The sequence below is a fragment of the Phyllopteryx taeniolatus genome, chromosome 4 (assembly GCF_024500385.1).
Source record: "Phyllopteryx taeniolatus isolate TA_2022b chromosome 4, UOR_Ptae_1.2, whole genome shotgun sequence".
Taxonomy (NCBI): domain Eukaryota; kingdom Metazoa; phylum Chordata; class Actinopteri; order Syngnathiformes; family Syngnathidae; genus Phyllopteryx; species Phyllopteryx taeniolatus.
The window spans coordinates 21,947,858-21,970,684 of NC_084505.1; the positions used below are offsets into that span (position 1 = coordinate 21,947,858).

Consider the following 22,827-nt stretch of genomic DNA (forward strand, 5'->3'; position numbering starts at 1 on the left):
TTATGCCTTTATTAGCGTTGCGGTTGACCTCAAACTCTGCAGTTTGTTGCTCCCGCGCAAAAAAATACATTTCCCACAATACAACGGTGTACCGAGCGCACAGTGACGTCACTACGCCAAGCCAAGCCAAGTTGAGGCAGCGAAGCCCCAACCAAAGCAGCCATATTGGTCACAGTCAAGTCGGCTTTTTTTGCACTTTTCCTCGGCGGCGTTCCCCCCTGTAAAGAAAAAAATCGCTAAAAACAAAAACCCGCGCCCGGCATCCCACTGGAGAGCCCACCGAGCCCGGACGGCCTGCTGTGTCGGAGAAAAATGAGTCCAACCGATGCTAAGCGAGGGGCTAAACGCAGGAAGAATAAGCGGGGCGGTGGCGGTAGCTGCAGTGCTGTCTGCAATAGCGGCACGAGCAGCGGCGTTGTCGGCGGCAAGGCCGGGGTCGACTCGGCCATCGGCTGCGCGGGAGCTCCTACACCTGCCGGCTTCCTCGCACCTTCCGCGGGTGGCAGCATGGGCTCCGTGACGGGCATCAACGGAGAGGTGAGCCCCCCGTCCCCCCATCAAGCAACCAAGCATGTCAGATCAGGCAGGGCAACATTATCAACGACGCTAATCTGATATGGGCCCGAAACTGATGGCAGGAAGACTGCGAGCTGTCGTGCCTTTGACCGGGTGTGCCGCTGAAAGCGGTTTTTGTTTTGTTTTGTTTTAAGTTGGGACCATTTTGTTCACTTGCAAACCGGACATTTTAGCCTTTAAAGTCACCGTAAACATTACAATGCCAGGGAGGTTGAACCCTTTCAAACCGACGTGACTACCTCGGCCACAGTTATTAGCTTAACTTTCTGGGCTATCTTAGCCCGCATATTACGTTCAGCTATGTCCCGTGAACTTTATTTCGACTCGGGGAGATATTGCTCTGATTTAAAGAGCTCATTAGTCAAAAGGAAAACCGCTTTTGAAAGACCGCGGTGGCAAAGATAAACACAAATGCTAACCCTGCTAATGGCTGCACTTCTCTGGGCCTTGGGGATGTTGTCTTTCTCTTGCTGCAATGCTTACTGCTTTTAAAGTGTTTTTGTTGGTAAAAAGACGTATCCACACCAGTAATTCGTCCTCAATGTTGCACGTGGAGGGTTTTAGTCCATGGTCATATTGCATACATGTATGTAATTCAAATAAGATCCATTTCCCACTGTAGGCCTGCTTGATAGTGAGTAAAATAGCTCACAATTATTTCCATTGTCTCTAAATAGGTGAGACAGCCCCACATAAAGTTGTTTTTGTTTGAAAAATGACATTTATATGGGAGCACAGTGCGGAATTTGCATCTTCTGAGGGTACTCAGACTTCTTCCTGCTTTCCAAAAATATGCATGTTAGATTCATTGAGTAGTAAAGCATCAAAAGGTATGAATATGATACTTCGACATCTGTCAGGCAGGGGTTTATCTCACGTCCGCCATACACTGGACATAAACAATAAGCAAAGACGACAACAGATGTGTATTCATTAGAAACTGAGTCATTTCTCTGCCTGCTTTAAGGTCAGTAAAATAGCCTAAAATGGACCCAATGTTTGGGAACTCCTGGTCATAACGAAGTATGCTAAGCTAATGCGATGCAGGTCAATGGCGGTAATTCAAACTTCATGCTTACCATTGGTTTCATGGGACAGCTCATGTTAAAAGAAACCGTATTTAGTACAGTCAACCCTCGCCTATTTACGCTTCCCCATTAACAATTAGCGTATTTCTGTGGAACCTAATTTACAGCTATTTGCTGTAAAGCTCACCTCGTCACACCCTAATATGCCAGACACCCTACTCCTGAGGCACCATTGAAGTTGAGGAGTAGCTAGCGTTGGCTACCAGCTCATAGGTGGCCGGCTTGACGGCGAACACCAGCGTGATGGAATATTCTGATAGGCAGGCGACACCGATTAACAGTTACTACTTTCCTATTAGCCATTTTATTTAGTTTTTGACCCAGTCATACAAAGATACCTGACCAACTGTTAACTTCCGAAATTGAACATTCCAAATTTCCCATGAGTGTTAATGCTCGTTTGTCTATATGTGCCCTGGGATTGACTGGTGACCGGTTCAGGATGTACCCCGCTTCTCTGGCCTCTGTTCTGATAGATGGATACATTAATTGTACATGATGTATGTCAGTGTTATAAATGTATTGCAAACATTTATATACTACAGTTTTTAGGTATCGACCCTGTATATGAATAGGAACTCATGTCCGTGTGGTTATTCCGCAGCTCAAAGTCAACAACGGTGTCACGCCGCAATTCACAGAAGGACCGGTCAACGCTGATTTCACCGGAGTCCTTCAGGTAACTTTGTGTTTTATTTGTTAAGGCCGTTTACAATTTCCCCTATTGGAAAGGAGAAGGAAATTCTTGTCATATAACAGGGTAAAAAGTCTCAGCCTAGTTCTCTAAATATACAGTTATCGCATTGGAAGAAAAACTATTACAAAAAATTAAACCCCAAAATTCTTGAATAAGCGGGGATATACAGCCAATAAGTGTTTTTGGTCCCCCCCCCCGACTTGAAAGCTGGCTGGCCGGCTGAAGATCTGCCATTTTCAAGCAACCGCCGGACTACACCAAAGCATGTCATAGCTAAAACCTAAGCAGAACACGGGTGTAACTACAGATTAACTAAAACGATGACCAGCTTTGGCTTCTGATAACTGGCACATATTCAGCGTGGGATTGGGGGAGATATTTGTGTTTGACATTGTGTCCACTGCACGCGCCACATGCCAGGGTCTGCAAATCTGGGCTGTATGGGGGGGGGGGGGGGGGGGGGGGCAGTCAGGTTAAATAGTCACTTTGTTTCAACAACTTACCACAGCACCTGGTTGTCATTGTAACAAAAGCCAACTCTGAATTAGTTCTCGGTACTTGGAGTCAGACAGACCACAGACCTCACCCAAAAGGTTCCTCAGACCTTTCTAAAGTCTTCTTTTGGCCCGAGAACAAAATTTAGACGAGTTCCCAGGGTTCAAACACATAACCACCTTCCAAATGTTTCCGGTGTAAAGTTCCTGTGATGGAAACACGCCTCAAAAGTAACTTTACACGCCTCCTCTCCACACTAGACCCCCTTCACGTTCGGCCTGAACCAGCGAGCCCCGTACACAGCCGGCGACCGCTGCCTCCTATGCCGGTGCGAGCGCAGCAAAGACGGCCTGCGGCCTCCGGAAGCGGGCGTCCCTGACCATCGGAACGGCGCACCAGAGGCGGGCCAGCCGCCCGCTGCCCTCCCGCTACCACTGTGGGTATGCTCAGACTGCCGGCGCACCGTGGAGAAGGAGGACCGGCACACTACGTTGGAGCAGCTGGGGGTGAGTTGCTGAGGACGTTCAAAAATTGTTATACTACTTAAGCCCGATACACACATCAAGACAATCGGGCTGTTTTTGTCCCGATTCTGCCCCTTCACGACCAAACGCGTCAGACGCCAGACAATCTTTTGTCTTATAAGATTGTCTGAGGTGTGTTAAGACTGGCTTTATCCCGATTTTAGTGTCCAAAACAGGTCAGGGTCGACAATCTTCAATATTTACGGCCAAAACTCTTGATGTCTGTGGGGAAAGCCGACGTCTCCCGATTCATGACGCAGAGAATTGTGACGCGAAATTGAATGCAGTCAGTCAAAGGAGCGCCCTATACTGACAAACACGGAAACGACCGTAAATGATAACAAAGGTCTTACTTTGTCATATTTTGTATAAAAGTGGGTTCCCCAGACGGTAAGAAGTATTTTTCAAAGAAAGTATTTTGATTTATTTACACCACTTCCGCCTCTGTTCCCTTCGGCATCACTTGGCGAAGATCAGCACGTAACCGGAAGTGTCTGCCCGTCTTCGTTTTTGCGAGATCATGTGTGAACATGTGAAATTTTGAGATCAGGGGTGGAACAATCTTACTATGTAGTTTTCTGTGTTGAGATTAATCAGCGCACACCACACACAATACGACCAAAACTGTTAAATGTCGGATTTTTATCATTATGTGTGGGGTCTGTCACGGATAAAAAAAAAAAAATCTTTTAAGATTTGAACAATCCTTATGTGTACCAGGCCTTAGAGGTGTGACAAACATGAAAAGCAGAGAACCAGCTATTGTTTGGCCCAGACCAAAGTGGTATGAACACAGCTGAAGATGAATCGCTTTTGAATTGTGATTGCATTCTATCTACATTATATGAGGTAGAGCTAGATGATATGGTGATATGTATACATTTATTTGATTGTTTTTAAAATGTCAGTTTGAAAGCATCTGTACTGAAAACTAAAGAAACTAGAGAGTAGTTCAACATTTGATTGAAATATGAAGTAATATAAATAAAAAAAGATGACATCACAACAAATGTAGAGAAATATAAAATAACACAAACTAGTTTACAGTCTAGTTGCAGGTATGTACGGCCTAAGTTCAGGGTGGTTTCGTTTTGTCCAGCGGTATAGCCAGTTAACAGGCAGCCACGTCGACACTGTCATTCGCTGACTCCGACGTCCCTCGCCCTGCTTTTTATTGACCCATTCAATCACAGATGGGCACACATACAGTACTGTAGAACGCAAAGAAGGTGACGCCAAGTGGACAAAAATAATACCCGTGCCTCACATGCATATACAGTGGTGCCTTAAAATACGAGTTCAATTCGTTCCATGGCCATGCTCGTAACTCAGAACGCTCTTATTACAAATCATCTTTGCCCATTTAAATGAATGCATTTGCCATTAATCCGTCCCAGGCCCCCCCCCCCCCCAAAAAAAATACTGTTTGTATTTTTCCATCCATCCATTTTCCATTCCACTTATCCTCACTAGGGTCGCGGGTATGCTGGAGCCTAACCCAGCTAACTGCGGGCGAGAGGCGGTGTACACCCTGAACTGGTCGCCAGCCAATCGCAGGGCACATATAACCAACCAACCATTCGCACTCACATTCGCACCTATGGGCAATTTAGAGACTTCAATCAACCTACCACGCATGTTTTTGGAATGTGGGAGGAAACCGGAGTTCCCGGAGAAAACCCACACAGGCACGGGTTGAGCTTGCAAACTCCACACAGGCGAGGCCGGATTTGGACCGGGTCTTCAGAACTGTGAGGCATATGTGCTCACCAATCTTTCACCGTGCCGCCTGGTTGTATTATTCTATAAGGAAAAATAGCGCCGTATAATTGTACTTTGTAAACACAGATTATTAACACCCTAATTAGAATGTAAAGAATAATACATTTTGTGCATCATGATTTAATGCTGTAATCCAATTCAATGTGCTTAGCCCACCTTGGCCACAGGGAGATCCAGTCATTTTTAACCTTTTAACGCAACGTTTTTAACATGCGTTTGGCATGTTTATTCGCAGTTGGAGGTGTAACCCTCACGAAAAACAGTGACGTCTAGGGGTTCGTCCAGACCAGAGTACTGAAATCCACAGTTGAACATTTGTCTCTTCCTTTTGCACGTCACATCATCTTTTTGTCTTTTTGTGGGAGAAAGCATGCAGTTTGGCACGTTTTGCTAGCAGCTGTCCTTTTTTATTTAATTTTTTTATTTTATTTGTTTTTACCCCCCCCCCCCCCCCCTGAAAGTGGTCGAGGATCCAAGGCCAAACAGTTCAGGCATTCCTCATTGTCCACACTTTTTTCAGTGAAGAACCACAATGTTGAAGGTCACAGCTACTTAGACAGCTGTTGAGAAAACCACAACCAAGTAGGGTTGAATCCCGTGTTGGCGACCACATAGATTTGATTGTAAACAAGACACATGGCCAACGACTGCCCAAAAAACAGTAAGTTCCTTTTTCTTTGCCTTTTTTGGTGTTTAAATTAAAATAAAATTACTCTGCTTTTGACGAGGATGAGAGGGAACAGGAAGCTGTTTGGAGAACATACTGTCCCCTTGTGGCGTTTTTGTCAGCATTCCTGGAATTAGTAGTGTACAATAATCTGCCTTTGAAGACCTCCGACAGATGCATCACAGAGAGGGAACAGGAAAGTGTTTGCAGCGTGATACTGTGACCTAAGTAAAGTTTTATCGCCATTGCGGGAATTTTTAAGTGTATAATAAAGGAAAACTAAACAATTATGTACTGTATTACAAAAGAACATTTTCACTCCCATTTACACAGTGTCCACTAAATGCACCTCGCGCACTCACCAGTTGCGATTTAAACATGAACAGGCCCCAGCGGCCGCACTGAATCGGTTCCCAAATACGGTGTTTATGATCAATGAAGCCGCAGAGTATGTCGGCTGAACACAAGATATGCGAGCCTTCATATGTCGGCGGATAAACGGTTTATCGCTCATCATACTCACCGTCTTCCGCCGACATAAATGTCCGTGTTACAACCTTACATGTCACGGGTGCTCGCCCTGCATTTCGCTATGAAATGCTACCATACGTTCGCCATTTTCCATCTTTTGGTCTTGCATTTTTCTTATCAATTCAGCTTTGCCCTTCCAGCGCCAGCAATCAAGCTTCGCTTCACTTCCGCCTTTTCGGTGGCGACGTAATCGCGCTGTCACGTCCGTCGAGCACAGCGAACAATCTGTGATTGGCAGTTTTGCTTTTCAATGTGTTTTATGAGGCGCAAAGTATTAATTTTGACTCGCAAATAGCGATGCGAGACTGCTTACTCCAAGCAGTTCAATTAGTGGCTGTAATTTAATGAAATAAAGTCACAAAGTACTCAGAGACGCCTTGTAGGCATGCCATGGAGAGGGAACAGGAATGCATTTGCGGCACGATACTGTCACTTAGTGGCGTTTTATTAAGTTTCCCATAATTAGTGTCTTTTAATGAAACGAAAATCAAGTAAAACTACAAAATCTTTGAGGACACCTTAAAGACATGGATTACAGGAAGGTGTTTGCAGAGCGATACTGTCAGCTAGGAAAGCCGCACACACATCTCTGTCCTGGCTGTTAAGTCAACAACAATAATAAAATAAGATTAATTGCGCAGAGCAGAATGAGCGACATTTAGTCGTTACGTGAAATAACGGGCCGCCGACATCAAAACAGAAGTCTGATCATTTTTTTCCCCCGTGTTTTGTCGGCACTTCAATTTCCCAGTTCTCGCAAAGGCAACATTCGAAAGACATGTCAGAGAAAGTCTGCTGATCTGTTCCCCACATGTGCTTTGTTTTCTTATTTGCAAAAAGACTGTCCTTGTTTGATGCTATAGGGACCAATGGCCGTCGTTGAAACTAAGAATAGCTGCGGGAAAGATCTTTTGATTTGGCGTCACATTGTCAACGTCAGGCACAATCTCTCTGCTCTGTATTGGGATTAAAAAAAAGAAAAAAGAAAGTGCAGCGGGGGTTTCTGCAGCCGTAATATCGCCCAGTGACTATTAATTAGACCACAAAGTATTACTCTTGAAATAGATCGTATTTGAAACCCTTTGCCATGTTTCAAGGCACATTTAAAAATCGAACAGGAAGGAGTCTGAAGAGTGATACGCTCACATAGTCACACTTTATCGACTAAAATACAGTAAAATTGAGTTGTTATGGAAAGGAAACAGGAAGTTGCTTGCAGCGCATTATCATCACCAACTGGCATTTTATCGTATTGCTTACATGAAAAAGGATGAAACGCTGTGGCGACCCCTAACGGGACAAGCCGAAAGGAAAAGAAGAAGAAGCTGGATATCGTAAGTGTGTGTAATAAAAGTAGGGCTCCAACGATGAATATATCAAATCAATAATTGAAAGTGTTTGCAGCAAATTTCATTAGCGATTCGTTGTGTCGTGCTACTATCAACCTCAGTCACCCGCTCTGTTGATGTGTTGCACACACAGTTCTCTGCATGTACAGTAGCAGCGACCCAGAGTGCGTGACCTATTTGTGTCGATAAACCCATTAATAAGCTGAATTTGGATGAGGTCAGCACTGCTGCTTAATGTTTGGGTCTTGATTAGCAAATCACAATCAAGTCCTGACGCTTTCAATATGTGCAGCGAGGGTAGTGTTACCCATATTCCAGAAGCCAATGCAAATATAAGTGCTCATTTTTGATCAAAAATCTATATTTATGTGAAATTCCACGTCCCTAGAGCCAGCTTCTGTAGCCGGGGATCGGATCGCCAAGGTCCCTGCCTTCGGCCGCCGCCCAGCTCACACTGCACCCGACCCCTATGGCCCCTCCCACAGGTGGTGACCCACGATACCCTTTCGGGCTGTCCCCCATGGGTGCAGGCCCGGCCACCAGGCGCTCTCCTTCGAGCCCCACCTGCAAGCCTTGCTCCAGAGGGGACCCCGGTGAACCCGAACCCCCTGATACGGGCTGTTCGGTCCCTGAATGACCAGTGTCAGAGCTTGGTCCGCATTGCCGGCAGTAAGTCGGACTCGTTTCCGGTGAGGGTTTGACTCCACCAAAGCTGCCCTTTGTCACCGATTCTGTTCACAACTTTTAAAGACAGAATTTCTAGGCACAGCCGAGGCGTAGAGGGGGTCCGGTTTTGTGGCCTCAGAATTGCCTCTCTGCTTTTTGCAGGTGATGTGGTTCTATTCGCTTCATCAAGCCGTGATCTCCAATTCTCACTGGAGTGTTTCGCAGCCGAGTTTGAAGCGGCTGGGATGAGAATCAGCACCTCCAAATCTGAGACCATGGTCCTCAGTCGGAAAAGGGTGGCGTGCCCTCTCCGGGTCGGGGATGAGATCCTGCCCCAAGTGGAGGAGTTCAAGTATCTTGGGTTCTTGTTCACGAGTGAGGGAAAAATGGAACGGGAGATCGACAGGCGGATCGGTGCAGCGTCTGCAGTGATACAGACTTTGTATCGATCCGTTGTGGTAAAGAAGAAGCTAAGCCGAAAGGCGAAGCCCTCCATTTACCGGTCGATCTACGTTACTACCCTCACCTATGGTCACAAGCTGTGGGTCGTGACCGAAAGATCAGCATCCCGGATTCAAGCGGGCGAAATGAGTTTCCTCCGCAGGGTGTCCGGGCTCTCCCTTAGAGAGAGGGTGAGAAGCTCGGTCATCCAGGAGGATCTCAGAGTAGAGCCGCTGCTCCACCACATCGAGAGGAGCCAGGTGAGGTGGCTGGGGCATCTGTTTCGGATGCCTCCCGGTCGCCTCCCTGGTGAGGTGTTCTGGGCACGTCCCACCGGGAGGAGACCGCGGGGACGCCCCAGGACACGCTGGAGAGACTACGTCTCTCGGCTGGCCTGGGAACGCCTCGGGATCCCCTCGGAAGAGCTGGAGGAAGTGGCTGGGGAGAGGGAAGTCTGGGCGTCCCTGCGAAAGCTGCTGCCACCACGACCCGACCCCGGATAAGAGGTAGAAAATGGATGGTTGGATGGACATATTTATGTTCATACTAGCTAAACAGACTTTCATTCATTCATTCATTCATCTTCCGTTCCGCTTATCCTCACTAGGGCCGCGGCCGTGCAACATTAACGGTGGCCCGGGGCCACTACGGCACTGTCACGGGCCACCGTTAATGTCGGACCAGTCAAAATATCTAAGTCACTGACAATTTTCATCCACCGAAAATGGCGCAAAAGTGCATTTTTCAGTAGCGGACGGAAATGCTTTTACCACCAAAGCCGTCCGAGACAGGATGTTGTGATGACGCAAGGAAAAACCGCGACCAGCAGGTGCCTAACTGGATGAATGAGCTTGAATTAGCCTCAAGTCGATAGCCGGAGCTAACGAAGCCAATGCCGCTAGCCTCATATCAGCGGCAGCGGGACCACGGAATGGCAGCGAGGAACAAGGGCAACAAGACAAAGTTAAGCTTCAACGCCATATTATTATGTCCAATAATGTACGGCCAACAACTGTTTACTAACGAGAACTTTATTCATCATAGAAGCAAGACAACACACACCAAAACAACATGACACTTTACGACATTGTCGTAAGACTTGACGGAACACGGCATTCAGCCGACGTGTGTAAAACATAGGTCTGCGCATGATGGTCAAAGGTGCTGAAAAATATGATACAATAGATATGATAGTACGTGTGATTATTATTTTTTTGACAACTCGTCCTATGTATGGTGGTGTGTGTGTGTCTAAAAACAAGCAAAACCCCCCCCCAAAAAAAACCGCTTGGGCGGTCACCAGAGGTGAACGTGCGCTGTAAAACATATTTTTTTTCATTGTATGATTCTTATATATTGCTCTCACCACTACTGAATGGGAGTTAATTCACTGGAGCAAGAGACGGACGGCGGCGCTCAGCGCCAAAATGAAGCATAAAACCGCGAGGAACGTTTGAAGTGTAGTGCAGCTAGCGGGCTAGCTAGCTGCCTTCTTAATCTAAGCACAAGCAAGTGATCCACCATGCTGTCACAGTTTATGGGCTGCGGCGGGCCCGGTCCAAGGCAAACCCAGCCTTTCATATCCACATGAACTCAGGTATTGTACTTCAGTTCAATTTTGACAAACAAAGGGTGAGTAGTGTATGTAATTTAGGCTCAAATTGTCCTGCTGGTTAAATCTGTTACAATTATCTGACAGCTTAAGTTACTTCGCCACATCCTGTTTCAATTGGTTTTGCGAACGGGGCAGTGTGAACCCTGCTTTGGTCAAAATGAAATATTTCAGTTTGGTGTCCTGCTGTAAATTTAAACTAACAAAGAAAATACATTTAAATCACAAACTAAAATATTTCAACAATTTGAATAAAAAAAAAAAAAAAAAAAAAGCAAACGAATGGTAGCTTTGTACTGGTGGCCTTTTTTTGGTATTGCTGCGATTAAATCTGTATGACAAATACAGCAAATTACTAGTCCTTTGAAGACTTGATGGTGTCGAGTGGCATTTTATCGGCATTGCTGAGAGTAGAAAGTGTATAGTAAAACTAAAATACAGTAAAACTACTCAGCCCTTTGACACGCCGAGAGGGAATAGGGTGTTTTGAGAGCAATACTGTCACCTAGTGGCATTTTATCCGCATTGCTGCAGTTAGCAAATATAGAACTACATACTTGGTTTTGGCCCTATGAAGACGACAAACATGTCATGGAGAGGAAACAGTAAGCCATTTGCAGTCTGAAACTATCCCCTAGTGCCGTTATATCGATATTGCAGTATTCCATTCCCTTTTCAATGGCTATCATCAGATTTGAGAAGAGAAAGCTTGACCGTGCTGTTTGTTTGTCTCTCAGAGTCAGGACTTCCTTTTGCACATGCCCGTGAGTAATGGCACCCTGGGGCCGGACATGGTAGCAGCGGCGGACAGGCTGAGCGCACCCACGCCACCCATGCTCCCCGCCCCTGACCTCGCCACACCGATGCCCGGTGACATGGCGTGCAGCTGCGAGGCCTGCAACGAGAGGCGGTAAGTTAACGGGGGGGGGGGGGGGGGTGGAAAAAAAACTGAGAAAACAACACCTGCTGCCCCAGTGAACTTTATTCTTAAAGGTAACTGTTTTTCCCCCACAATTTGCAGAGAGATTTCGTCCGAGTCTGAGCGGGAGTCGCAGCAGCTGCAGAAACACTGGTCGGAGGTGCGCTACCTGGTGCGCTGTATCTACCGGCAGGCCGGGACGCCGTTAGCGGACGACCGCGACCAGCCGCTGGAGAGAGACAAGGACAGCATGAAGGAGCTGGTAGACAGGTACGCAAACACCAAGATTATTTTACACAACACAGAGAAATTGTCCCAACAAGCTCCCATGTGGGGCTGCATCAATTCTTTGAATAACTCAAATAGTTCGATTATTAAAAAAAGTCTCTATCTTGAAGCGTCGCTGTTTTCCACACGGACTAATGTTAACTAATATCACTAATCCAGACTCAAACAGCAATAAGCGCAAACCAGGAGAAAAGCGCATCAAATGCAGAATTTCCAAAGTTTGGGATCATTTTAGTCTTAAAAAAAGAAGATATTGTAATGTGTCTACTGGAAAGCAGAACTGGACTATTGGCGTGATAACACTTTATTGAACCAGTTTCGTTACATTTTCTTTTATGTTTTCTATATTTGTATTTTACTTTTCAGTGCTAGTTTTCTCTACTAAAAACACTGTTTTGGGGAGCTGGAATGACTTAATGGCATCCCGCTTCCTTTTAAATAGGAAAACTGATTGGATAAGGAATTGAGTAAATGGATGGATGGATGATTTAGTATCCGGGTAAATTGAGTTAGGTGCTTGGTTACGGAACATGTTAAACTTGTAAGTCAAGGCACTCCTGTATTTGTGGAAAGGGACATTGGGCTTTGTTGTGTTGATTGTCCACGAGAGGTTTCTGTCACACAATTAAACAGGGTCACTACGGTTGCTTCAAAATGTTTAGAACTATATGAATTACTATGATGAATTTTCTCTCCCCTCAGACTCTGCGAGAAGGACCCCTACCAGCTGTACCAGCGTCTGGAGCAGCAGGCCCGCGAGTATGTGCTGGAGATGAAGGTGCGCCTCCTCAAGCACCTGTCGGCCGGTTCCAAGACGTCCCCAGGACCCGCAGAAGTGGGGACGGCGGCGGCAGTATCGGCCGCCGCTCACGGTCCCCCACAGGCTTATCAGTTTCTGTCCCTGCTGCTGGAGGAGTACAGTGCCCTCTGCCAGGCGGCGCGCACCATCAGCGGCTTCCTGCTCACCCTGGTCAGTTGGTCAGCTTGAAATAAAATGGTAGCGTGCCACAAATAAACCATAATACAACACACTGGCTGCAGAGCACAGACGGCATCTGTAAAGCTGTGAAGTTCACAGAGAAAGTTAGCGCAGGGTTGGGTAGGAATTGGTCAAATTAATTTGTATGAAAATGTTGATTCATTTTACACAGTGAATTTTCTCTGTCACATTAATGCCTCTGAAAATTCTCATTCATCCAGGTCATTTCATTCTCAGGGCATTGAATCTATCGCAGCTGACTGTTATGTTTGTCTCAGATGTTGTTTCGCCTCTCATCCGAGCAGGCTTCGTCAAGGCTTAATAAGGACGCACTTGCCAGTGAGGGGCGACGTCTTCTAAGACAAACAAAACAGTCCAGTTGCAATCGATTCAGTGCCCTGAGTATGTCACATTGTTTCCCAACCTGTTCTATGGTTTTCATCACACTTACAATCCTGCTCACTGAGCTGAAGTTTTACGAAATTTGCTGATATCAACTTTGTTCTGTTCCCCCCCCTCAGGAGAATGAGCACCTCCAGAAGTTCCATGTGACGTGGGAGCTGCACAACAAGCACCTTTTTGAGAACCTGGTGTTCTCAGAGCCCATCTTGCACAGCAGCTTACCTGCACTCGTTGCACAGCTCAAGTACGCTTCTTTTTTGCACTAGTAGTAGTACAACTAAAAGAACTACATAATGATTAGGAAAAATAAGATATTGGCAAAAAAATACATATTAGGGGGAATAAAAATATTGGACAAACATGTAAACATAATTGGAAAATCATTATATGTATAAAAAATATTTGAAAATAATACAAAAATATTAATAGTAATATTACAAAAAATTAGGGGGAAAATAGAACAAATGGAAAGTATTGGGAAACAATAACATAAATATTGCTTGTGGGAATAAAGATGAAAATATTAAGGAAAAACAAACAAAACTGAAAAAAATAAAATAAGGGAACAATTATTTCAGTGAATATAAAAAGGTTAAGAAATAGTACATAAATATTACATTATAGAAAGAAAAGCAAAACTATTAAGCAAAAATAAAATTTTTAACAAATACCAAAAATATTGAAGAAAAAAATATTAGTCATCTCAAAATATTAGAAAAAAAAGACCAATTCAAAAATAGACAGAGCCAAATAAATCAGGGAAAAATACAAAAGATATTGTGAGAAAAATATTTCAGAGACACACAGTAGAATAAAATCAAACTAATACAATTCATAATAGTGTAAAATGTTAGATAAAGAAATTAGATGAGAAATACACAGTATAAAAAGATACACAAATATTAACCAAAAACTACAATACTTTTTAAAAAGACACACTTAAAAAAATAATAAAAATGCAAAGTATTAGATGTAAAATAAAATATTAAATGAAAAATACAAAACTATTAGAAAATATTGAACAAAAGTATTAGAGAAAAACACCAATATTTTTAAAAAGAAAAATATCAGGACATTTAAAAATTATTTCAACAATACACAGTATTACACACAATATTGAAAAGTACTAAAATTGCACAAATATATTTTTTAAAGATTAAAAAAATAAAGATATTAGTTGTAAAAACTATTAGAAAATATTACAAAGCATGAGATGCAAAATAGAATTTTAGATGGAAAAATACACAATTAGGAAATAATACCAAACTATTAGACAAGTGATGCATTTTAACAGCAAGAATATGGACGAATCGGGGGGGGGAAAGTAAATGGCTACAATGTCAAAACACAGTGCAACTATCACACCCCTGATTCTTCACTCAATCTGTGATACCAGCCGTGTCGTCTTTTTTCAGACACGGCACCGCCTCGCATGATTCATACAGCGAGGACATGTACAGGACCTTGCTGGAGAGCTACCAGCGGCTAGAGCACGAGATGGCGAACGTAGACGGCAAGTGGCAGGAGTGCGAGAAGAGGATCGACGACTACGTAGACGAACAGGTACGCCAAAATAATCATCAAATGAATCTAACATGCTAATTAAGAAGGGGCTCAGATATGCGTTATGGTCTTGCAGTTACTGTTCAAAGTCGAGGGCCAGAGTTTTACCAACCAAAGAACAGAGCCGCACAAGTCGCCGCTCGGCAAAAATGTAAGCTCCCATGTTCACCATTTGATGATTGAACTGAAAGCGTTGTAATTTTACGTGGCTCCTACAGACTTTAAAGACGAAGCAGCGAATGCTCAAAGAAGACTGGGAGTTCTTCAAGCAGCGGCGATACATCGAAGAACAGGTAGGGGACACAAAAACAAATAAGATCAGGATTTGGCCATCAGGATTTGACGCATTTTGCTCCCCTCTTGGCAGTTACCTAACAATAAGAAGCTGCCCTGCGGAGACAACTTCACAGACACCATGAGAATGCTCTCGTCGCGTCTGAGTATTCCCGACTGTCCTAACTGCAATTATCGAAGAAGGTGAGCAGCCGTTTTAACCTTCTTATTGTATTAGTAGCTGTCATGTGTTTTAATATATTTTCTACCTGTCTATTTTGGAGTTTTTCATATTGTGTATTTTTTTGTTTTAGTTTTGCATTATATTGTCACATTTTTGGGGGGGGCGCATTATTTTCTAATATTAACATCTTCCATCTTTTTGTCTTATTTTTGTATTTCGACTCATATTTTGTATTTTATAGTATTTATATTTTCAAAAAATGACATTTTGGCATTTTTTAATGTTTGTGTAATATTCTTAATTTTATAATTTTTTACTTAGCATAATATAGCTAACGTTCTTGCATTTCTTTCCTTTTTTTCTCTGTGTATCTTTTCATATTTTTTATATAAGCAAAGCAAATGTATTTATGTAGCCCATTTCATTCACAAGGTAACGCAATGTGCTTTACATGATGAAAAGCATTTAAAAACAAAGAACAAAACAGCTCATAAATATTTAAAACAAAGAGGAAAAAAATGAAAGTTCAATTAAAACCGCATACAGTGCAAGAAATATCATTTAAAAGTGGAAATGTTCAAAAAATCAGGAGAAAAAAAAGGAGAGTCTTTAACCTGGACTTAAAAACATTCACACTTGGGGCTGACGTCACTTCTGTTGGCAATTTATTCCATTTGTGTGCAGAATCATCTATATATAGGATTTTCTAGTTATTGGTTTTTCCCTCTGAATATTTTGGTACTTTTTTATAGGGTTCTCAATCTGTGTTAATATTCTGCAGTTATGATTTTATATTTGAGCTATTTTTTTCTTCTTTCTTCTAATACTGGTGTATTTTTTGTCCAATGTGTAAGTATTTTTTTTCCCTATTTGTGTATGTTTATGTAATATTTTTATATTTTTTCTCATTTCTTTTCAATATATTTGGTGTTTTGTATAAGAATTTGTCTAATGCAGCTATTTTTGTGTAGTGTGTTAAAGGTTATTGCTTTGGCCGTCGCGTACCTAATGGTTTAAATCCCTGACTAATATTTCTTTGATCAATAATGGTGGTGATTTGAAATTCCTAGAATTACCGTGACTGTTTTGGCCACCTGCAGGTGCACGTGCGATGACTGCAGCCTCTCGCATATCCTAACATGCGGCATCATGGACTCGCCCATATCAGAGGACCTGCCCATCAAACTGCCCCTGCAGGGTGAAGCCGCCCCTCAGGACTACCTGGCCCAGGTACACCGACCCAGCCTGTCCTCGGGCAGCTCAGCGTCGGGCTCCAACTCCAGCTCCCCCATCACCGTCCAGCGGCATTCCCGACTCGTCCTGCCCGCCGGGGACGGCAACACTTTGTGAGTCCTTAAAATGATCATTGTAATAGTCTGTAATTGAACTGGCCAATTGCAGGGCACGTATAAACATACATTCACACGCACATTCACACCTACAGGCAATTTAGAGTCTTCAATTCACCGACCAGTCTTCAATTGGCCCACCATGCATGCTTTTGGGATGTGGGAGGAAACCGGAGTGCCCCGAGAAAAGCCCACGCAGGCACGGGGAGAACACGCAAACTGTAATAGTAATTGTAGAACAAAAAGAGATTGCTGCTCAAATGATAACGACGTATGCTTCATAATGAAATAAACCAGTTAATTAAAGAATGTAGCAAATTGTTCCTCAAATTAAAACTATTAATAAATAAAATAATGAAAAAATGAATAAATGATTGTAAATGTAACGGTTAAAATTCAGATGTCCTTCTCATTTAGAAATAACACATTGTCCCTCGAATGATAATTATGAATTCATAAAAAATAAACAATTACAAATAATAAAAGAATAAGATTACTTTTTTAAGGCGGCATGGTGGACGACTGGTTAGAGTTCTGAGGACCGGGGTTCAATCCCCGTCCCAGCCTGTGTGGAGTTTGCATGTTCTCCCCGTGCCTACGTGGCTTTTCTCCGGGCACTCCGCTTTCCTCCCACATCCCAAAGACATGCACGGTAGGTTAATTGAAGACTCTAAATTGCCCGTAGGTGTGAATGTGAATGCGAATGGTTGTTTGTTTATATGTGCCCTGCGATTGGCTGGCAACCAGTTCAGGGTGTACACCGCCTCCTGCCCGATGATAGCTGGGATAGGCTCCAGCACTCCCGCGACCCGCGTGAGGAGAAGTGGCTCAGAAAATGGATGGATGGATGGATGGATGGATGGATGAATGTCCTTTAAAGTCAACTCTGATTGCAATGACATGTTTGGTATATATAACCCCAATTCCAATGAAGTTGGGACGTTGTGTTAAATAAAAACAGAATACAATGATTTGCAAATCATGTTCGATCTATATTTAATTGAATGCACTACAAAGACAAGATATTTAATGTTCAAACTGATGAACTTGATTGTTTTTAGCAAATAATCATTAACTTGGAATTTGATGGCTGCAACACATTCCAAAAAAGGGATTTGAACCCCGGTCCCAAGAAATCTTAAGGCGGATGTGCTAACCACGCGGTCACCATGCCTGCTAATTAGCAATAGTTTCAACCTAATGCACATTTGCCACAAGTGCCAACGCTAAAATGCATTAGCACAAGGTGTGCTCTTTCATTTAAGATCATTCCGTTTCTTTTGATTCCTGAATCTTCCTTCCTATTCCTCCCCCAAGTGTCAGTGATGACGATGAAGTGCCTCCAATGTCCGCCAAGTTCGGGGACATGTACCCAGTGAGCGGTTACCAGGACAACGGTGTGACGACGGTCAACGGACACCGTAATGACGTGAACAGCAGTGGCGGCTTCAACACGGCACAAAACGCAGTGGTAAGTTGGATGTTTTCGTAGTGTTTCCACCCGCTTCCCAATTTCCTAAAGGCCTCCCTTATGTGACTCTTTCATACTGTAGTCGCCTCCCAGCAGCAGTAGCTCGTCTGAGGGCGACATAGAGGAAGGAAGGCGGCAACAGGAGACGAACAGTCCTCCTCCGTCTTACAACCACCAGCAGCAGGTACCAACAAAACTTGATTTGTGCTGGTATGGCTCTCTCATAACCACACGTGGCCACTGAAAAGTCACTTATCAGAGACAAGGCCTATCGTAGCAATGCGCAAATGCCATGCAAATGTTGGTGTATTTTTCCGTAGTTGTATTTTCTTTACCATATTAATACTGTGTGCGATAATGAATGTTTTATTACCGCTGATTTTCTAATATTGTTGTTTTTCATGGAATTATTAAGAATTTTTTTTCCAGTATTCTATTTTTGTAATTTGTATTTTTTGTCTATTTTTTCTAAGTATTGTTTTCCTTGCCTAATATGTTGGTGTATTTTGTCGAGTATTTAGCACTTTGAATTTGTTTTGAATATTTTTGTCATGATTTAATTTTTCTCCAGTATTTATATTTTCCTTAATTAATTTTCTATATGCTCTTAAACCTTTTCTAATAATTGCGTATTTTCTTTGGTCCGATATTTGTATCATATTATGTACTTATGTATTTTTGACCTAATTAGACTTTTCCCCTTAATATTTTTTTATATATTTTGAAGTCTCTAAAATTTTGTTTTAAGTTCTTTTGTATGAGTGTCTTTTATTTTTACTCTATTTTTGTATTTTCCGGTTATTTTATTTATTTTTGTTCATTTTCTTTTTACTTTTTACTTTTTGCCTTCTATTTTGCTATATTTTGTTGAAATGTTTTCAAATTGTGTTTTGAATATTTTTGTTGCAATTATACGGTGTCCAATTTATCTTTTCCTAATTTAGTTTTTTCTTTTTATGAAATAGTTTTTTCTAATAATTATTTTTTTCTTTCTTTAGTCCAATATATATTTTTTTTATTTTTTTTGTCTCATATTTGCTTCTTGTGTATTTTTTACCTTATTAGATTCTCCCCTGGTATTTTTTTATTTTTAGTTTTAAAATGGATCTATTTCACTTATCACTTTCTATATGTATGCATGTATTCCTACTTTTTCCTTCTTATTTTTGTATTTTTTTCCCCCCATTTTGCCTAATATTTTGGTGTTTTGTCAAAATATTTTGTTTTTAATTGTTTTGAACTTTTTTCCCAATATTTGTTGATTGATTTTGTTTGTAGTTGTATTTTTGACCTTATTAGATTTCCCCCTTAATATTTTTGTATTTTTGTTTTCTTTTAAATTTGTTTTTAAAAAATTATTTTGATTTTGTAATGTTTCTGTAATTGTATTTTGCTTTTCTAATATTCGGCCTTTATAATGTATATTTTTGTCTGATATGGTATGGTAATGGTATATTTTTCTAATGTATATTTTGATTTATTTGTGTATTTTTAGTCTCTTTAGGCATATTTCTATCCTAAAATCTTTCAATATTTGTAGTTTACTATTGTATTTTTTTCCCCCCTAAAGTTTTATATTTTACGTTTAGTGTTACAGTTTAAGACTGCTGTCAATTTCCCACCCTCACTAAGAGCATTACAAACTTGTCTCCACCAAAAGGTAGAGCAGGTCCAGCATGCGTGCGAGTGCCACGTGTGTAACCAGGACACAACTTCTGCCAACATCCTGGGCCCAGTCGGGTGCCTTCCCCCTGGGCGACTCCACTCGGCGCCTCCACCCGCTGCCGTGGGCCACCAGTTCTTCACTGACAACAGCAAAACGACGACCAGCCCCGCCCTCCACCTCTACCCGCACATCCACGGACACCTACCACTGCACAACTTCTCCAGGCCGCTGCTGCACCCCACCCTCTACCCGCCTAGTCCTCCCCTCATGCACAACAAGGTAAAAGCAGTTAGGAAAAAAGGCCTGGCAACCATTCCAGGATGTACCCCGCTTCTCTCGCCAAAAGTCAGCTGAAGTAGGCTGCAGTTACCCCTGACTCAAAGTTAGTGTAGGTGTTGTATCAGAGTAGCTTTATACACAGTTGACTGGCAACCAGTCCGAGGTATACCCCATTTCTCCCGCCAAGTCAGTTGCTATAGGCTCCAATTCACGTGTGACGCTAATGGGGACAAGTAGTATAGAAGATTGAAGGATGTATTGCATCATAGTAGCTTTATATCATTTGGCTGGCGACCGGTCTCGGGAGTACCCTGCTTTAGGCTCCAATTGCCCATGACACGGAAGACAAGAGCGATACAAAATGAATGGATAATATCTTATCACATTGGTGTAGCTTTATACAGTTGAGGGTGTGTCCCCCTTTTCTTTCCTATTGTTAGCTGGGTTAGGCTCCAATTATCCGCCGCCCTATGGAGGACAAGCCGTATAGAAAATGGATTGCATCACATTGCATTGGAGTAGCTTTACACGTAATTGACGGGGGGATCAGTTATGTACCCAGCTTCACCTAATAAGCTCCAGTTACCCCTGAGCCAAATTAGGACAAACGCCATAGAAGATTGATGTAAGGTAATTGTATCTGTTTAGCTTTTTTTCATATATATATATATATGACTTGTCACCAGTCCAAGGTGTACCCTGCTACAAGTCAGCAGGGATGGCTTCCAGTTACCCAAATCCCGTATAGAAACGAGATGGTATTGCAGCATCAGAGTATCTTTATTGGAGATTGACTGGTGACCAGTCCAGAGTAAAGCCCGTTTCTCTTGCCAAATGTCAGAATAGTATTAGTATTTTCCCATATTCTCAACATACTGACACTTGTTCTCTTTCTCCTGTCCAAGCCTCTGCCTCCCAACCCCGCGACCAACCATTCGGCAGCCACGCAGCCGGCCTTCAGCCCCACGCTACCTGAGCACGTGTACCAAAACAGCTTCGGCGGCGTTGGTGGTGCTGGTGGTGGAGGTGGAGGTGGAGCAGGTGACTGGAACAACTCACTGCAGTGCCTCTCGCTCAACTTTGAGAGTCTGTGGGATGCCGCCGTTATGAAGAGCTTGGATCAATCAATCAGTCAAGTGCTGCTGCCAGAGTTGCTGCAAGGTAAGGCACACAGGACTGGCCAGAAGGCGGCAGAACGGCCGTGGCCAGAAAGTGGTGCTATTGTTTGCTGTTGTCCATGTAAGCGAGTTTTCAAAATGCCATGAACAAGGAAGGCCTCATTCAACTTTATGGAATTCTAGAAAATGCTTGAATTTTGTTTCTAAAATTACACTCTCAAAAGATGGACATTTTAAAACAGACCCCAGACACCAAATGGCCCCAAACTGACTCTCGGAGATCAAATGAAAACAACTTCACACAGAAAAGGTTTCACGACTGATAATCTTGAACCCAAAACAGCCCCTGACTGACAGTTAGTGACCCACCCATCAATTTGCGGTTATCCATATGCTCAAAAAGAAGTATTATCTAAATTTATTGGGTTTTTCCAAGAAATATTCTGCTTTTGTGTGCATGTGTGTATGTATTTGTTCCTTTTTTTTTAAAATCCCTTATCGGGGCAGTCCACGCTTAATGAAATGAAAAAATAAAAAAAGCTCACAGTTCCTTAATGTCACAAAACTGTTACCAGTCGTCACCAAAATCTCTAATTATGCCCTCTTTCCCATCTGAAAATATTAAAACCAAATCCCTAATATCTTTAATTCCATGGACGCTAAGGGGTTTCCTCTTCATAGACGTTCGCTATAGGCCTACAAAAAAAGCTTAACGTTGCTTATTGTCACAAAACTCCGACCAATCATCACCAAAATGTATGTGGACCTCTCTAAATCTGCCCACTTCAACCTCTGAAAATAATCAAAATGAAATTCCAAATATTTTGGATTTTATGGATATTATATTAATATGGGCCTGCGAGGAGTTCATAATTCTGGGTGAGTGGTGAAAATGTACTGTTTGTAACATAAGACTTTACATGTAATATTGGAATTAAAGTACACCTTTTTCACCACTCCTCGGTACCGGTATACGTTTATACAATGTGAAAGAAATTGTTTTTTTCATTTTCCTTATACCTGTCCCACGAAGGCAATATTAATCAGATTACCATGTTTAGACTAGTAGTGGCACATATGTATTCTTTAAAAAAAATACAAGTTTAGGGGTTTAGTTCCCCTTTAACAAATGTGTTCATTCGTTCCCAGATGAAATCCTGGACCCTCCCCTCGCCGACGTCCCTCTCCCGCCAACACCTGCTGGCCCCCAAGCGGACCACCCCCACCACCCCCAGCTGACCGCCGCCACTGCTTCCCACCCTTCCTCGTCGTCATCTTCGTCCCTGTCCTCATGTTCGTCGTCGGAGGCTCGCGAGCAGAAGAAGAGCGGCGCCAAGAAGAAGTGTCTGTACAACTTCCAAGATGCCTTCATGGAGACCAACCGGGTGGCAATGGCGACGTCGGCGTCCATGGCGTCCGTGTCATGCACCGCCACCACTGTCCAGTCAAGTAATAACCTACCTATCCACCTATCATCTAAAACCTCTTTAGGTAATCTATAAGACTAGGTTAGCGCTTATGAAAATATACATTACTCACAAAAGGTTTTGGATATTGGGCTTTCTGGTTAAATTTCAGGTTGAACCTTAAATGTGAACTTACTGCAATTTCTCATGTATAATACGCAATTTTTTTTCCCCCCCGAAAAATCTTCAGTTTTCAATAGTGCACATTCTACATGGGGATAGGAAAAGTAAAAAAATAAATAAATAAATAAATCCTTCATATTAAAATGAGGTATACCGAACATATATCTTTGTAATATAAACTATATCCCCAAAAGTATTTGCTCACTTGCCTTGACTCGCATATGATTTTAAGTGATATTCCATTCTAAATCCAAATGATTTAATAGGATGTTGGGCTACCCTCTGCAGCTGTAACGGCTGCAACTCTTGTGGGAAGGGT

At 42.8% G+C, this 22,827-nt stretch overlaps 1 protein-coding gene across 5 annotated transcripts in view; it reads left to right on the top strand.

The window, feature by feature from the left end:
* The first annotated feature begins 21 nt into the window (after positions 1-21).
* The window catches only part of fam193a (family with sequence similarity 193 member A), a 33,778-nt gene continuing 10,972 nt past the window's right edge, over positions 22-22,827 (top strand). Inside the window, exons 1-17 of one of the 5 annotated variants that reach the window (XM_061770599.1) lie at positions 22-537; positions 2,269-2,343; positions 3,117-3,362; positions 11,166-11,338; positions 11,450-11,617; positions 12,338-12,605; positions 13,136-13,260; positions 14,432-14,579; positions 14,656-14,730; positions 14,798-14,872; positions 14,947-15,056; positions 16,137-16,382; positions 17,703-17,856; positions 17,939-18,040; positions 19,517-19,801; positions 20,707-20,962; positions 22,069-22,410. In XM_061770599.1, coding sequence (XP_061626583.1) covers positions 313-537; positions 2,269-2,343; positions 3,117-3,362; positions 11,166-11,338; positions 11,450-11,617; positions 12,338-12,605; positions 13,136-13,260; positions 14,432-14,579; positions 14,656-14,730; positions 14,798-14,872; positions 14,947-15,056; positions 16,137-16,382; positions 17,703-17,856; positions 17,939-18,040; positions 19,517-19,801; positions 20,707-20,962; positions 22,069-22,410 — 3,073 coding nt within the window. In that variant the 5' untranslated portion in view covers positions 22-312. Of the gene's footprint in view, positions 538-2,268; positions 2,344-3,116; positions 3,363-9,302; positions 9,323-11,165; positions 11,339-11,449; positions 11,618-12,337; positions 12,606-13,135; positions 13,261-14,431; positions 14,580-14,655; positions 14,731-14,797; positions 14,873-14,946; positions 15,057-16,136; positions 16,383-17,702; positions 17,857-17,938; positions 18,041-19,516; positions 19,802-20,706; positions 20,963-22,068; positions 22,411-22,827 lie in introns of those variants that run through there. The other 4 variants (XM_061770600.1, XM_061770602.1, XM_061770601.1 and 1 more) reach the window with 4 other exon arrangements.